The sequence below is a fragment of the Oncorhynchus mykiss genome, chromosome 16 (genome assembly GCF_013265735.2).
Source record: "Oncorhynchus mykiss isolate Arlee chromosome 16, USDA_OmykA_1.1, whole genome shotgun sequence".
Taxonomy (NCBI): domain Eukaryota; kingdom Metazoa; phylum Chordata; class Actinopteri; order Salmoniformes; family Salmonidae; genus Oncorhynchus; species Oncorhynchus mykiss.
Window position 1 is genome coordinate 28492932 of NC_048580.1, and position 18129 is coordinate 28511060.

General features: G+C 40.4%; 1 protein-coding gene across 2 annotated transcripts in view; it reads right to left on the bottom strand.

The window, feature by feature from the left end:
* LOC110491788 (integrin alpha-X) overlaps positions 1-18129 on the bottom strand; it is a 55399-nt gene that overhangs the window by 14153 nt on the left and 23117 nt on the right. For both annotated transcript variants that reach the window (XM_021565550.2, XM_021565552.2), the window contains exons 16-23: positions 16083-16225; positions 14318-14472; positions 12476-12607; positions 12210-12283; positions 11799-11940; positions 11502-11600; positions 9016-9095; positions 8834-8917 (exon numbers count right to left, since the gene is read on the bottom strand). In XM_021565550.2, coding sequence (XP_021421225.2) covers positions 8834-8917; positions 9016-9095; positions 11502-11600; positions 11799-11940; positions 12210-12283; positions 12476-12607; positions 14318-14472; positions 16083-16225 — 909 coding nt within the window. The remainder of the gene's footprint in view (positions 1-8833; positions 8918-9015; positions 9096-11501; positions 11601-11798; positions 11941-12209; positions 12284-12475; positions 12608-14317; positions 14473-16082; positions 16226-18129) is intronic.

Below are 18129 nucleotides of genomic sequence, written 5' to 3' on the forward strand. Positions count from 1 at the left end.
AAATGCTTCACAGAGTTCAAATAACAGACACATCAACTGTTCAGAGGAGACTGCGTGAATCAGGCATTCATGGTTGAATTGCTGCAAAGAAAGCACTGCTAACGGACTCCAATATGAATAAGAGACTTGCTTGGGCCAAGAAACACGAGCAATGGACATTAGACCGGTGGAAATGTGTCCTTTGGTCTGGAGTCTGAATTTGAGATTTTGGGTTCCAACCGCCATGTCTTTGTGAGACACGGTGTTAATGAATGGATGATTTCCACATGTGTATTTCCCACTGTGAAGCATGGAGGAGGAGGTGTTATGGTGTGGGGGTACTTTGCTGGTGACACTGTCTGTGATTTATTTAGAATTCAAGGCACGCTTAAACTACATGGCTACCACAGCATTCTTCAGCGATATGCCATCCCATCTGATTTGGGCTTAGTGGGACATTTGTTTTCAACAGGACAATGACCCAACACACCTCCAGGCTGTGTAAGGTCTACTTTACCAGGATTGTGTCAAGGCACAGATCTGGGGAATTGTACCAAAATAAATCGCTGCAGCATTGAAGGTCCCCAAAGAACATAGAGGCCTCCATCATTCTTAAATGGAAGAAGCTTGGAACCACCAAGACCCAAACTGAGCAATCGGGGGAGAAGGACCTTGATCAGTAAGGAGACCAAGAACCCCGATGGTCACTCTGAAATAGCTCCAGAGTTCCTCTGGAGAGATGGGAGAACCTTCCAGATGGACAACCATCTCTACAGCACTCCACCAATCAGGCCTTTATGGTAGAGTGGTAGAGTGGTCAGACGGAAGCCACTGTATTGACTGTATTACCACCACACTGGCGGTCACGAGTCATGAAGGCAGTTAAATTCCATGTGACCGTTTGGTCATGGCAATTAGGCTTCTCCAAGCTCTAATTCTGCTGATGGTCATTAGTAACCACCAAACTTGCTAACTGCCTTGTACTCAGCACTCTATTGTTCCTTTAACCAGTTAGAGCTCTAGGGGCGCTATTTCATTTTTGGATAAAAAACGTTCCCGTTTTAAGCGCGATATTTTGTCACGAAAAGATGCTCGACTATGCATATTCTTGACAGTTTTGGAAAGAAAACACTCTGAAGTTTCAGAATCTGCAAAGATTTTGTCTGTAAGTGCCCCAGAACTCATTCTACAGGCGAAACCAAGATGATGCATCACCCAGGAATTAGCAGAATTTCTGAAGCTCTGTTTTCCATTCTCTCCTTATATGGCTGTGATTGCGCAAGGAACGAGCCTACACTTTCTGTCGTTCGCCCAAGGTCTTAGCAGCATTGTGACGTATTTGTAGGCATATCATTGGAAGATTGGCCATAAGAGACTACATTTTCCAGAGGTCCGCCCGGTGTCCTTTGTCTAAATTTGTGCGTAATCTTCAGGTGCGGTCATTTTCTCCTGGGATTCAGGAGAGAAAGCATGTATCCAAGAACGATGTATCAATGAAGAGATATGTGAAAAACACCTTGAGGCTTGATTCTAAAAAACGTTTGCCATGTTTTCAGTCGATATTATGGAGTTAATTTGGAAAAAAGTTTGCGTTTTGAGGACTGAATTTATGGATTTTTTTTGGTAGCCAAATGTGATGTATAAAACGGAGCTATTTCTAATACACAAGGAATCTTTTTGGAAAAACTGAGCATCTGCTATCTAACTGAGAGTATCCTCATTGAAAACATCAGAAGTTCTTCAAAGGTAAATGATTTTATTTGAAGGCTTTTATGTTTTTGTTAATGTTGCGTGCTGGATGCTAACGCTAATGCTAACGCTAAATGCTAACGCGAAATGCTAACTCTAGCTAGCTACTTTTACACAAATGATTGTTTTCCTATGGTTGAGAAGCATATTTTGAAAATCTGAGATGACAGTGTTGTTTACAAAAGGCTAAGCTTGAGAGATGGCATATTTATTTCATTTCATTTGCGATTTTCATAAATAGTTAACGTTGTGTTATGCTAATGAGCTTGCTGATAGATTTACACAATCCTGGATACAGGGGTTTTTTCATAGCTAAACGTGACGCAGAAAACGGAGCGATTTGTCCTAAACAAATAATCTTTCAGGAAAAACTGAACATTTGCTATCTGAGAGTCTCCTCATTGAAAACATCTGAAGTTCTTCAAAGGTAAATGATTTTTTTGAATGCTTTTCTGTTTTTTTGTGTAAATGTTGCCAGCTGAATGTTAATGCTAAATGCTACGTTAGCCATCAATACTGTTACACAAATGCTTGTTTTGCAATGGTTGAGAAGCATATTTTGAAAATCTGAGATGACAGTGTTGTTAACAAAAGGCTAAGCTTGAGAGATGGCATATTTATTTCATTTCATTTGCGATTTTCATGAATAGTTAACGTTGCGTTATGGTAATGAGCTTGAGTCTGTATTCACGAACCCGGATCCGGGATGGGGAGATCAGAAAGGTTAATCACTGACATAAATGCAAATGTAATCAAAAATCTAATCTAACACTTCATGAGATCCTATGAGCTCATGTTGCACAACATTTCTACAGGCTATGCAATTGGGGGAGAAAGCAGTTCGGATGGGTCTGCCATATAGGATTGGTCTGCCATAAAGAAGGCTTCTGTCCATTTGAGCTGGTCAGTCTGTGTTGGTAATCTGTCGAATTCAACTTTTTTAATGCATTGTGTAGTGGAGCTCCAGAACTTTCTGGAGGATCAAGTTTTGAAACCATTGGAATTAGAGTATGATAGCTAAAGAGATGGAGAAAACACCTGTGTCCGGATTACATCTTCAAACTAAGGGCAACCATGTCATGAAATTAGTGACAGGGAGACGCGTTCATCATGCATCATGATTTATACAGGTAAGACAGTCTAGCGTTAGCTAGCTACATTTTCAGATATTAAACGTTTCGAATTTTGACAGAAAGTGGTTTATTTCAAGCAAAATTGTACTGTTAGCTAGCTAACTAACGTTAGCTGGCTGGCTCCCTAGCTGACGTTATTATTTGTATAGCAGACCCGTTTGCTTTTCTAGTTAGAAACTAATGTTAGCTAGCTAACATTGAACCTGGTTGGTTAGCTCCCAGCATATTCCCAGCATATAGTCATGACATGATTTGGCACTGTGTTCATTGTTGTTTAACTGGCTAACTTTATGGGACTTGTTGTAACGGTTTTGACTTGAGGTTATTATTTATAGGGGTGCCAGGTAGGTTGTGCCTACCAGAGAAAACATTGGTTTCTCCTTTTAGTTTGGGAGGGAATGAGTCCCATCTGGTCCGTCAAGTCTACACCAATACAAAGGACTTATGTAAAAGTCAGGATGGAAATAAACTTTTCATAAACCCTCAAAGCACTGAGATATCAGCTGATGTACGAAGGGCTATATAAATACATTTGATTTTTGATTTGAAAACATTGAAAAGAACTTCAAAAACAACTATATTCTTTTGCGTGGGTTGTATTAGCAACATCAATGATTACACACACATAATAATATAACACAATGAGTTCTGGTTCCTCCAGAAATGTCCTGTACCTCGGGCCTAAAAAGAGTCCAGCCCGGTAAAGGAGTTCAGTGAACTCAAGTGACTTTTGTCACGCAATGTTTGTCCGTTCATTCCGTGTAGCGTAAACCCAGTATTAATCATACAATCAATATAACAATTATTTTACCACAGAACTTTAAAGCATATCAACTCTTACTAAGTCCTCAACTACAACTAACGACATAAATCATCACCGTATACATCACATCAAAACAAATGAAATACCGTATACAAAAAGGTGGTAGTCAATCGGTCAGTCAGACAATCCAATCCGCCAACAGATCTCCAGCGGAGAAAGGCCACGAAGAACGGAGAGGTGTAGTCCACGGACGCAAAGAGTGGATCCGATCCTGGGTAAACTCTTAGGCTACAAAACACACGTATAAATCCTCTTAAGTCTACCCCTTCCTTTTTCGAACATTCTGTTAAAAATCGCGCAACTTTTCAGCATCCTGCTACTCATGCCAGGAATATAGTATATGCATATGATTAGTATGTGTGGATAGAAAACACTCTGAAGTTTCTAAAACTGGTTAAATCACGGCTGTGACTATAACAGATTGTGTGTTTCATCGAAAAGCGCAAGAAAAACTGCTCTCTGAAAGCTAAAAATAATTTCCATGCGTCACTTTCATGGGTTGTTAAAAGGGCACAAAATTAATTATGGACCTGCATGCAATTCCTACAGATTCCACACGATGTCGCCATTGTCGTCATTTTCCAGGGACTTTTTTGTTGGTAAATCCAACTAACTGGATTCAATTTCTTCCGGTCTCCACCAGGATGTTTTGAATGTGCACATTGGCAGCCATTGATTTGAAGACGAGGAGCTATTGAATACACATCGCCCTGTAATCATTTTGATAGATTATAAACGTTTACTAATACCTAAAGTTGGATTACAAAAGTATTTTGAAGTGTTTTGTGAAAGTTTATCGTCGACTTTTTTAATTTTAAAAAATGACGCAGCGTTTTAAAACTATGTTTTTTTCTGAATCACACAGCTTCCATAGAAAGCTATTTTGGGTATATATGGGCCGATTTAAACGAAAAAAAGACCCAATAGTGATGTTTATGGGGCATATAGGAGTGCCAAGAAAGAAGCTCGTCAAAGGTAATGAATGTTTTATATTTTATTTCTGCGTTTTGTGTAGCGCCGGCTAAGCTAAATCTTTGTTTACGTCGCATTCAGGCATTTTGGGGTGTTGCATGCTATCAGATAATAGCTTCTCATGCTTTCGCCGAAAAGCATTTTAAAAATCTGACTTGTTGGCTAGGTTCACAACGAGTGCAGCTTTAATTCAATACCCTGCATGTGCATTTTGATGAACGTTTGAGTTTTAACGAGTACATTTAGCATTTAGCGTATTGCATTTGCATTTCCAGGTGTCTACTTGAGACATCTGCGTCTCAAGTAGGAGCAAGAAGTTAACGGCAACAAAACAAACCGAATAGAGAAGCTTCAGAACTGAGGGTTGAACACATCCTCATTCACGTCTCCATCACAACCCCACTTTTGCGCAGCTGATGCTGGCTATTTAATTGGGAATTAAAGGGAAAGCACCCTATTGGAAGGAGAAGCACTGAGACGGTTCAGAATAATTCAGGGCCGTCACAGTGTGATCTTACACCTTTTTTTTTTACCTAACTAGGTTCATTGTTTACCTAGATTGCTAGCTAGCTACATGTCTTAAGCTAAAGTGTACAACACCCGTTGAATATGGCCGTTGTCAGTAAACGTAGACAAAAAAGCGTAATGAAATTGTTGCTAGCAGAGCTGATTAGGCTGTTTTCATGTTATCCAGAGGTAAACAAATTGTGCGCTCTGAACGCTCCGACAGCGAAACGAGATGGGTGGGGCTAAAGCTGAAGAGGGTGTGAACGATGCTGAATGGGTGTAGACAAAGAAGATCTCTTCACTAGTTACCAAAACATTCGAAGGCCATTTTCTCAAAAGTGAGTTTACAAGTTTATCAATTTTTAAAGCAGAATTAATTTCCCATTGTTCCTCACAAATGCAGTGTACGATATACCATTTTGTAGCTCGGAGTCTCTGCTTTTATCCAATGTAAAACACTTTTGTAAAAAACTATGTAAAATGTTGCTACATAAGACCAAATCCAGGTGTTGAGTCACATATTTATTTCCCTCACAGAAAAGAATGTTAACTTTTGTACTATGTGGAATAGTAGATTGACATAGGCTAGTGCTTTGCTGTTCGTTAGGCCTACTCATCTTGTTGGCTGACGAAATGCAAATGTGGACAGTTCTTCCAATATCTTCAATTTGCACCTCGGAATTGGATAAGGACACACACAGTTGCGTCCCCGATGAGTCTGTCTTCACTTGCAGCCTGTGAGAAAGACCCGATCACATGAGCCATGTGAGTGAGAGGTGCTTTGTAGTACGCAGCACTCAGGGAGAAGGGCACAATGCAGCACACCGGGCCAGCACACAGGTGCTTTGTAGTACGCAGCACTCAGGGAGAAGGGCACAATGCAGCACACCGGGCCAAGGGCACAACAGCCACTGGTCGCAAAAGGCAAGTTTTTTTTAGGGTGCATTACGGCGACACAAAGGGGATGCCGCCAGGAAATTTGAGGCGTTATCAAGGGCTTGTCAAATTGTGAATGAGAGACTGATGTAGTGTAGAGTCCGCACAAAAAACAAAGAAGGATCTCATGCCTTTCAAGCAACTTTTTTCAAATCATCATTAGAGTCGCATCATGCAGCCTTACAATGTATTAAAAATCAAAACATATAGCTCAACGTTTGTAGAACAACTAAAGATACATTAAAACATCTTAAGGCTAGGGGGCGGTATTTTCACTTCCGGATGAAAAGCGTGCCCAAAGTAAACTGCCTGCTACTCAGGCCCAGAAGCTAGGATATGCATATTATTAGTATATTTGGATATAAAACACTCTGAAGTTTCTCGAACTGTTTGAATGATGTCTGTGAGTATAACAGAACTTATTTGGCAGGCGAAACCCCGAGGACAAACCATCCAGGAATTTATTTTTGGGGGGGCACTCTTTTCAATGGTTTTCTATGGGCATCTGGATTTGTAAAGCACTTGCTTGCAGTTCCTATCGCTTCCACTGGATGTCAACAGTCTGTAGAAATTGGTTGATGTTTTTCCTTTGTGTAATGAAGAAGTAGCCCTGTTCAGAACAAGGGTCGGGTGAAGTGTACTGTTTGATAGAGGCACATGACCTGAAAAGCTTGCTCACTTTGTTTTCCTCCGGTATTGAACACTGTTTATCACGTCTTAAATTGTATCGATTATTTACGTTAAAAAATACCTAAAGTTGTATTAGGAAAGTTGTTTGAAATATTTGGATAAAGATAACAGGTAATTTATGAGATATTTTGTAGTCATGTTGCGCAAGTTGAAACTGGTGTTTTTCTGGATCAAACGCGCCAAATAAATGGGCATTTTGGATATATAACGACGGAATTGATGTGATGTTTATGGGACATATTGGAGTGCCAACAGAAGAAGCTCGTCAAATGCATGAATTATATCTTTATTGCTGAGTTTCGTGTCCCGCCTGGCAGGTTGAATTATGATTGTCTGTCTTTTTTTGATGGGAGGCTGTCCTCAGATAATAACATGGTTTGCTTTCACCGTAAAGCCTTTTTCAAATCTGATACGTTGGCTGGATTAACAACAAGTGTAGCTTTAATTTGATGAATTGCATGTGTGATTTCATGAAAGTTTAATATTTATAGTAATTTAATTTGAATTTGGCGCTCTGCAATTTCACTGGATGTTGTCAAAATCGATCCCGCTAAAGGGATTTGATCCCTAAGAAGTTGTTAATAACTCTAAATTAAGGATATAGTACAACCTATTTCTTTGTTACCGCTCAACACAGGATAGCGGCATGTGTCTCAAATTGTTTGGAGAAAATATCCTTTCTATTTTATTCAGCTATTCTCAATTGTATTCTTTATACTATAAAATAATATAAAATAATGCCACGGAATTCTAAGCAAATCCTGTCCGCTGAATGAAGTAGTGAAGCCCACAGCCATTTGGCATAGCCAGATCAGGACCTAACATCAGGACAACTCTGAGTATGCTTGTAGCGGAATCCTGCATGGATTTGTTCATCTGAAGTAGACTACATTTTCTTCATATTATGTTTCTTTAGACCTGTCTGAAGTAAATAATGGATTTCTTGAGAAAGTGTAGGCTATATTACATGGATTTATTATACTTTTTCAAACAGATGTTCCAAAGGTCTGCGTCAGTGGCTTGTAGGCTATGTCTGGAAGTCAAGGAGATGCTGAATGTGTTTATGTTATTAGACTGTCAATTACCGTGAAACTGACAGTTATTTGCTTGACAATCACAGGCGGCCAAAAATCGTGACCGCCACAGCCCTAAGTCTGATGAAACCAAGATTAAACTCTTTGGCTTGAATGCCAAGCATCACGCCTGGAGGAAACCTGACACCATCCCTACAGTGAAGCATGGTGGTAGCAGCATCATGCTGAGGGGATGTTTTTCAGCGGCAGGGACTGGGAGACTAGTCAGGATAGAAGGAAAGATGAACAGAGCAAAGTACAGAGGGATCCTTGATGAAAACTTGCTCCAGAGCGCTCAGGGTCTCAGACTGTGGCGAAGGTTCACCTTCCAACAGGACAATGACCCTAAGCAGACAGCCAAGACAATGCAGGAGTGGCTTTGGGACAAGTCTCTGAATGTCCTTGAGTGGCCCAGCCAGAGCCCAGACTTCAACCTATATTTATACCAGTGAAGGCTACTGAAGGGAGGACGGCTCATAATAATGGCTGGAATGGAGCGATTGGAAAGGCATTAAACACATAGGAACCATGTGTTTGATACCGTTCCACTCATTCTGCTCCAGCCATTACCACGAGCCCGTCCTCACCAATTAAGGTGCCACCAAGCCTCTTTGATTTGTACAGTTTATTGACTGTATACATCTCGTTTATAATTCCTGAAATTAAAGCTAGACAGTCAGGGAATATTGGAAATTCCAAAAACGATGGATAAGGACTATCTTTTGCAAATTTTGACAGTGAGGACATAACACATTTTCAGTGCGACCCTCCAGACCTTGTGCAGCCCCCAGGGCAAACTAAGTTTTACACACCTGAGTTAGAGCATTGATGTACGTGATCCAACTGCAAAATGTTGTGTTTTTAAAAAATGTACGCAAATAATGTCTGAGGGACATAAAAGGCCCTATATTTGTAGAACGAGCTAGACCCACATATAGGAAAATATGGTATAAAAATTAAATAGCACATACCTTTTAATCACAACAAAAATGCTGTATTTCACACCAATCTCTTTCACTTTGGAAAGTTCACTCTTTGGCGAGTGTGTATTTCCACTAAACAGGATGAGACGGGGTAATGCAGTTACTACAAATATTGCTAGACAAAACATCATAAGACATGATAACTTTATCTGAGTGTGTACCGCACATACCTTGAGGCATTTGCAATGAATGTCATCATTTGGCCAAATTGAGTGTTTCTATCAATCCCATAGGAAATTACTAAGAGAGCCTGAGATGAAGGGAAGGAGAATACAATGTTTATTTAAAATATTACCTTAGACTCCTGTAGAAGCGCAGCAAAAAAAGTATGTCATACGGGCATTAGGCGACATTACCATAAATTCCCTTTTAGGGTTTCAGTGAGACGTTATCCCACTGACGTTCTGAGAACGTTCTATGGACTTTAAAACGTTTAAAACATTATCATTGGGACCATAAAGGGATGTTCAGTACAGATCCCGGTTTGGTCACAGTATAAAGTTATAAAAAAGGTATTTTGGTGACGACTAGGGAATTTTACAAATAGGCTCCTATTGGTTTCTGAAAGGACGTTATCCTTTGGGGCATTCAATGTCAATGTTCAGAAGGAGACATTTCAGGCAGGTCCTGGCCTTCAAACAATAATTGGTCGTTAGGAATTTCCCAGAATGTCACAAAATGGAGAAAAGGATGTTGTGGCATGGTCCTGTGGATGTGTTGTCTAGTTCCCAGTTTGTTCTGGGGATGTCCCCTAGAACGATTTTAGGACATTCTTAAAACCTTCTGTCATGGTCCCCTGTTTTTTTTATTTTATCTTCGTTATGGAGACGTCCCCAACGATGGTTAAAGGATGCTCTTAGAATGTACTGTCATGGTTCCCTGGAGTTTTTTTGGTCTAGTTCACGGCTTGTTCTGGGGACTAGAACAAATCTAAAGATGTTTTTTGTATGTTCCCAAGACATGCATTTTTTCCTGTCATTGGGAAGTTGTTTGATGGTCCCAAAGAAATGTTCTCTGGGGGACCTTTGTCTAGATCCCTGTAAGGTACAGTACCAGTACGTCACTGAGGACCATGTCAGGACTTTGTTTTTTTACATTCTCAGGACATACATTTTACTAATCATTATGACTTTGTGTGATGGTCCCAAGGGAACGTTTTCTGGGGGACCTTTGTCTAGTTCCCTCTAAGTTAACAGGACATTGTTGAGGACAATATAAGGATATCCTCAAGACATCCTCAGGACATTTGTTTTATAAGTTAAGTAATGAAATGGGAGAGGGTGTTTGAGCTAAGTGGGACACTGTTCAGCTAAAATAATGTAAATGACAATAAAATTACATATAACATGATCACTTTTAGAGTACTTACATTTCAATATGACCCCATTTGAGATTTGAACTCACAACCTCTGGATTTGAAATATATAGATGTCTGCTGCACCACAAGATCTGGAGCATACTCAGAAGTCCCCCACACATTTCTTGCCTATAACACATCTCACTGCACTTAGCAAAAGAGTGCCATTGGCACTGGTATTTTAGTTATCAGTTAATCTGACTATTCTCTAATCGATTTGATTGATCTATTTCTGCAATTTGTGGCTTTTCTGTATAGTTGTCTAATGTTAGTGGGGCATATTACTCTGTTTTAATGTAACTCCTGAATCACTAAGAAATAAAATAGTTTTTCTTGAGTGTATTTTTAACCAAGCTTAATTTACTTAGAAGTGCAAACTGTAGCAATACAGGTGGAATCAGGCATTGACACAGACATGGTGGCATAGCAGGACAATCCGAATGCGGTGAACCAAGAGGTTGTGAGTTAAAATGCCAGGTGAGGACATGTTGAATAATACTTACTGTATAAATGAACATGTGCAATGTATTCATGTATGTCAAAGTGTGTCAAATATGTTGAAAACACTGTATGTTAAAAGCACTGTTTGTGTGTAGGTGTCCCTAAACCTACCAACAGACAAAGAGCTGTTAATAGATCAGTAGTTCACCAATCAGGGCCTTGATGGGCTCGACAACAGTAACTAGGGGTGATGTGTAATGAAACGAGTGTGTGAATCCCCAGGTAGGTGGGTATAATGTTTTTTTGGGGGGGACTATCAGACTATCCTGATGACTGATACACTGAATGTCCTGAGAACGTCCTAAAATCATTCTGACCTGACCTTCAATGACATCCCAGGAACATGGAGGGAACTAGACAAAAGTCACCTGGAGAACATTCCTTTGTGACCATCACACAATGTCCCGATGACAGGAAAAAATGATATCTTGAGAAGTCCCTAAAAACGTATTTAGGGACATCCCCGGGAACAAGCCAGGAACTAGACAAAAACCTACACAGGGCCATGACACAATGTCTACAGAACATCCTAAAATTGTCCTTGGGGACGGCCCCGGAACAAAACAGGGAACTAGACAAAATCTCCACAGGACCATGAAACAATTTCCTGACGACTTTCGGTAACCATTTCCTGACTTTCTGTGGACGTCCTAATGACATTTTTTTTTTGCAGGGAGTACAGATTGCTTCTACAGTTCAATAGGATGTTTTATTTAGTAAGTAATAGGGATGTTATTACAATACAGTCTCGTTTTACTGTTATTGTAATGATGAACATATGTTGTAAGTGAGACAGACCTTAGAATCGCTTTTGAAGATTGGCTTGTCAATGGTGCAGTCACTTAGTCCCCACATTACATTTCCCACACTGTCTGATGAGTTACACTCCACTCTTCCCTGGAGAGCAATGACAGGACAATGACAATTTATGTCAACTTCAGGCAATAGTTCACTGAAATTACCAATGAAACACTGGAAATGTACATACTGGACCTACAGAAATGACTATCACTTAAACAATATAAATCCTTCCTGCCCCTCAAACACCGAGTTTATAGCTACTCACTCCCTCTCCTTCCTTATATGTACTCTTACCTGGAGTATGGTGAACTTCCTGAATGAAAGTCCTGCAGGGTATTTGAGAATAACGTGGCTGTTGTAAGAGTTCTCTTCCCTGCTTTCGACTGACACTGTCACATTTATCACCTCATCTATGCCAACCCTCACCTCTGAACTCCTGAGAGAAGTGAGAAAGAGAGCGCAAAAGTAATAAAGAAATGATTCTCATTGTCATTACATCATGCTTGTTTTCCTCAACCTTTGCCTATCATTGACATCATCATCCTATCCATCTTCATCATCATTTTCATCTTCATCCATTTTACTCGTCAGCTGCTGCAACGCTCTAATCGACATTCTAATCATCATACTTTTTACTTTAAAAAAAAGTTTAATCTTACCCAGTAGAAAAACAGAAAGGCTCTGAGTCAATGCTAGTTATCTTACCTAGTGAAATTAAAATCCACTTTCAGGTTGTCAATGCAGTTGTTATCAGCGCCACAGTTGATCTCAAAACCTAACTGTGGGATGAAGAAAGATGTTCACCAAGTTCACTTAACACGTTACCTTCTTCACAATGACTAGGATATAGATGTATCTTTACCCCCCCCCCCCTCCACACACACACACACACTCTCAACAGCCTTTTTTGAGGGATTTCAAATCAACTTTGACACAGTTTTTATTGTCAAAAGTTAAGAGAAGAAACATACAGGATGATATGTTGAAGTCGGAGACCGCGGGGAAAGGCTAGAGCTGAGGCCACCAGGAGATGTTGTTGGCAACCCTTCAAATGTGAAGTCAAGTTCATTGGACAGTTCATTGAGGGAGTCCTCTGGGCAAGCCTATAAAAAATAGAATCTTCAGAGACATTTTATCATTCAAACTCCTCTAAAGAGGTTTACTGTACTGTGATATTGTTAACATTGACATGTCAAGGCTCTATGGCTGTATCCTTTAGAGTGTTTAGTAATGACAGAGGGGAGAAACCAATGAGCATGCGCTTTTGAGGTTGTCGACATGTGACAGCCATAAAGCCCAGACTTAAAGCTGATACAATTTGATGTGTACTCCACATAATAGTCACATAGTATGTCATTCCAAAGTTTCAGCTGCTATTCTCTCATTGGATCCCGAAAAATACTCTAGAGCACTAAAACTACACCTGAAAAAGGCACATCATTCAACTTATGGTGACAGTAACGCCCTTGTTTGCTGTATTGTTGTAGGCTAAAGCTTCTTCGTCATATGAACCTATCATGTACAGAAAAGGTGGCCAGGAATTTATTCTGCAATGGTTATGAAACTATATATTATGTTTTATGTTTATAAATTAAATATAGTTTACTTGAGACATTTGAAATTACAGTAGACTATTCAGACGTATACACAGTAGCCTAGCTCTGGATAGTTTCTCGTTACTACTGTAAAGTGGGTCCAATTCAATGAGAGATGGGACGTTGTAGGCTACTTTGCGAGTATGAAACCATAACCGTCAGAAAAGGAAAAATTCTGTTTCCTAGTGTTCCCGGTTCTGATTATTTTGCCTGCTCTGACCCCAAGCCTGCCTGCCGTCCTGTACCTGCCTGACTCTGACCTGATTACGAACCTCTCCCTGCCCTGACCCCGAACATGCCTGCCGTCCTGTACCTGCCTGACTCTGACCTGATCACAAACCCTTGTCTGTCCTCGACCTGCCCTTTGCCTGCCCTTTGCCGCCCCGTGTTTACAATAAATAATCTGAGAACTGTACTATCCGCCTCCTGTGTCTGCATCTGGGTCATATCCTGAGTCGTGGTAGTCACCAAGTGCATTCAGAAAGTATTCACACAATTTGACATTATCCACATTTTGTTGTTACAACCTGAATTGTAATTTAATTAAATGTAGATTTGTTTTGTCATTGGCCTGGCCAGTGACAAATGAAAAGCTGAAATGTCTTGAGTCAATAAGTAAAAAAATAAAACTTGTTATGTCAAGCCAAAATAAGTTCAGGAGTAAAATGTGCATAACAAGTCACATAATAAGTTGCATGGACGCACTCTCTGTACCCCACACATGAAATGATCTGTAAGGTCCCTCAGTCGAGCAGTGAATTTCAAGCACAGATTCAACCGCAAAGACCAGGGAGCTTTTCCAATGCCTCGCAAAGAAGGGCGGAGAGAGGAAGGAAACCACTCAGGGATTTCACCATGAGGCCAATGGTGACTTTTAAACAGTTACAGAGTTTAATGACTGTGACAGGAGAAAACTAAGGATGAGTCAACAACATTGTAGTTACTCTCCTCATGGCCCACTAGATATCATCAGAATGAGATAAAATAGATAATCTGTAGATTTTCCCACCTATGCATTTATTTCTGATTTGGAGCCAAGCTCAAAAAATGACAAATTAAAAATACTTTGCCGACTAAGTTCACTCACCTGAATGCCAGATTCGAGTTTTTGGTATATGAGCGCTGTGTTGTTGGGCATGAGGTTATACTAATACTGGTCATTTTCTTGATTGATAACTTTTTGGCAAACCCAAATGGAGGGCTAAGATTCAAACCTACCTCAATAAAGAAGTTATGAGAGAAGCATTGCTCTTGAAGTCTTAATGTAATAGTATTCGTTTCCTCCCGTATCTTTGGACTGATATAAGCACGATAGTTTGGAGCTTGGCGGGTCACATCCAGAGTTAAAGTATAGTTAATCTTTGCTTGAAGATCTGGAGCAAAAGAGATTGCATTTAATGAAAAGGATAAGCTACTCGCATGCATATGTACGGTGCCTGTATTCAGACCACTTTACTTTTCCCAAATGTTTTTAACGTTACAGCCTTATTCTAAAATGGATTAAATAAAACATGTTACTCAGCAATCTACAAACAATACCCCATAATGACAAAGAAAAAACAGATTTTTAGAATGTTTAGCAAATGTATTAAAAATAAAAAACAGAAATACCATATTTACAAAAGTATTCAGACCCTTTGCTATGAGACTTGAAATTGAGCTCAGGTGTATTCTGTATCCTTGAGATATTTCTACAACTTGGAGTCCACCTGTGGTAAATACAATTGATTGGACATGATTTAGAAAGAAACACACCTGTCAATGTAAGGTCCCAAAGTTTACTGTGCATGTCAGAGCAAAAACCAAGCCATGAGGTCGAAGGAATTGTCCGTAGAGCGCCAAGACAGGATTGTGTTGAGGCACAAATCTGGGGGAAGGGTACAAAAAAAATTCTGCAGCATTGAAGGTCCCCAAGAACACAGTGGCCTCCATCATTCTTAAATGGAAGAAGTTTGGAACCACCAAGACTCTTCCTAGAACTGGCCACCCGGCCAAACTGAGCAATTGGGGGAGAAGGGGGGTGACAAAGAACCTGATGGTCACTCTGACAGAGCTCTGGAGTTCCTCTGTGGAGATGGAAGAACCTTCCAGAAGGATAACCATCTTTGCAGCACTCTTCCCATCAGGCCTTTAAGATAGAAGCCACTCCTCAGTAAAAGCCACATGACAGCCCACTTGGAGTTTGCCAAAAGGCACCCAAAGACTTTCAGACCATGAGAAACAAGATTCTCTGGTCTGATGAAACCAAGATTGAAATATTTGGCCTTAATGCCAAATGTCTTGTCTGAAGGAAACCTAGCACCGTCCCTACGGTGAAGCATGGTGGTGGCAGCATCATGCTGTGGGGATGTTTTTCAGTGGCAGGGACTAAGAGACTTAACAGGATTGAGGGAAAGACGAACGGAGCAAAGTACAGAGACATCCTTGATGAAAACCTGCTCCAGAGCGCTCAGGACCTCAGACTGGGACGAAGGTACACAGCCAATACAACGCAGGAGTGGCTTCGGGACAAGTCTCTGAATGTCCTTGAGTGGTCCAGCCAGAGCCTGGACTTGAACCCGATCGAACATCTCTGGAGAAACCTGAAAATAGCTGTGCAGCAACGCTCCCCATCGAACATGACAGAGCTTATGATCTGCAGAGAAGAATGGGAGAAACTCTCCAAATACAGGTGTGCCAAGCTTGTTGTGTCATACCCAAGAAGACTCGAGGCTGTAATCTTTGTCAAAAGTTATTCAACAAAGGACTGAGTAAAGGGTCTGAAATACTTATGTAAATGTGATATTTCAGTTTTTAATTTTAATACATTTGCAAGCATTTCTAAAACCCTTTTTTTTCTTTGTCATTATGGGGCATTGTGTATAGATTGATGAGGGAAAAAAACACTTTATTAATCCATTTTAGAATAAGGCTACAACGTTACAAAATTTTGAAAAAGTACTCCGAATGCACTGTAGATAAGAACAATTTTGAGGTCAGAAACCTTTTGTGTCTGTTGTTTGTCTGGTCATGGTGAAACAGACTTTAGCAATGTTTCTCAGAGGTGTACTGCAGTCCACCTGGTTGGTGGGGATTTTGGGTGGGTTGAAGGAAACTCGTGCCATCAATGTTACAATAGGCCTGGACCTGGAAGAAAAAAAATATAATGTATCAGTTTGATACTCAAAGTATACGTACATTCCACAATGAAGGGTGAGTTATTGGCCTCTAAAGCCTCATTTCCATTGACACCTAAATTAGGGCCAAATTCGAGCTGGCTCAATTTTCAAATTTGAGCTGGTTCAGGGAGTCCCGGGCCAACACAGCCCAGATTCACAACTGGTGCTGGCTGGATTAGGTTCAGGCTGTTGACGCCGTTACAATGCCACCACCAGCTAGCTGATCACTCGCTCAATGCTGATACATTTGGCTTTGGGTTTGTTGCTGCTCGCTAGCTGAGCTACTGCAATAGTCAGACATGACACTCCACTTAGTTTGATATGTTTCATTCTTATGGTATGTGTTAATTTGTGGATTCCCATCATCCATTTCGGATTGGATTTGACAAATTACAATTCATGTGATATGTTACGTACAAAGTGTTACACATTTGCCAAACGTTCAATATGTTAGGAATTTGCAAAATGTATTAAATGTTACCAATTCCAATTTTTTTGTTGATAATGTTAAATAGGTGGCAAATGTTAGCTGGGTTCGGGGTGAAGGTTAGGAGTTAGGTAAAAGGGTTAAGGTTAGGGTTAGCTAACATGCTAAGTAGTTGCAAAGTAGCTACCTTTGGGTTGCTTCACATTTGCGTAATAAGCCCACCCTCCTTGTGTTTTTGCAACATTCTGTCTTATGCAACGATTCCAAATGTAAGATATCATACTAATTTGAGTGTCCTGGATTTACATTCACTATGAGACCAGGCTGCTGAACAATAACCTTTTGTTAGAACAGTGTCGTTTTTGGTTAGCAGCTAGCTAATGTTAGCTTGAAACGACCCTGCAAACAAAAATGAGTCATTAGGACTTTGTGTCGTGGTCCTGTGGAGGTTTTGACTAGTTCCCAGCTTGTTCCGGGGATGTCCCCTTTGATGATTTGAGGACGTTGTGTCATGGTCTCGTGTAGGTTTTTGTCTAGTTCACGTTTTGTTCGGGGGACATCCCAAAGGATGTTTTTAAGACCCTCTTAGAATGTTCTGTCATGGTTCCCTGCAAGTTTTTGTCTAGTACCCAGTTTGTTCAGTGGACGTCCCCAAGGACGTTTACAGGGCCTTCTTAGAACTTTCTGTCATGGTCCCCTGGAGGTTTTTGTCTAGTTCCCAGCGTGTTCTGGGGACGTCCTTAGAACCATTTTTAGGAGATTCACAATATTTAATTTGTTCCTTTCATCAGGATGTAATGCAATGTTCACAAGGAACGTTTTCTGGGAGACTTTTTTCTAGTTCCTTCTATGTTCCTTGGACATCATTGAGAACCGGGTCAGGATGAATTTAGAACAAATGTTTTTAGGTCAACTGCAACCAACATTGAGCACCATCCCAACACGAGGTGCTCTCTCGGTAAACCATCAATATGTGCTAAGATCACCCGCACAGCTGATCTCAATTGCAACCACTATTGGTCAACATATTACCACTCCCTAAATCTGTTTATTGTTTGTGTTTTGGGATCCCCATTAGCTTTTCCAGAAGCAGCAGCTACTCTTTCTGGAGTCCACAAAAAAAATGACATGAAGTAACAAAACACTGATCCACTTATAGACAAGGACAGTCACACAAATTTAGAATGCAAAAAAAAAATACAACAAAAATATTGTGTGTTAGAGTGTTTGTGTGTGTGTCCTCACAGTCCCCGCCGTTCCATGAGATGTTTAATCAATCTAAAGGTAATTTTGCTGTTTTGCTTGAGTAATTGGAGATGGAAGAGAAATCCATGCGATCATGGCTCTGTATAATACTGTGCATTGACGTGAATTCGTTTTGGGCTTGTTGACTGAAGAGACCCTTGGTGGCATGTCTTGTGGGGTATGTATGGGCAGGGCTCAAC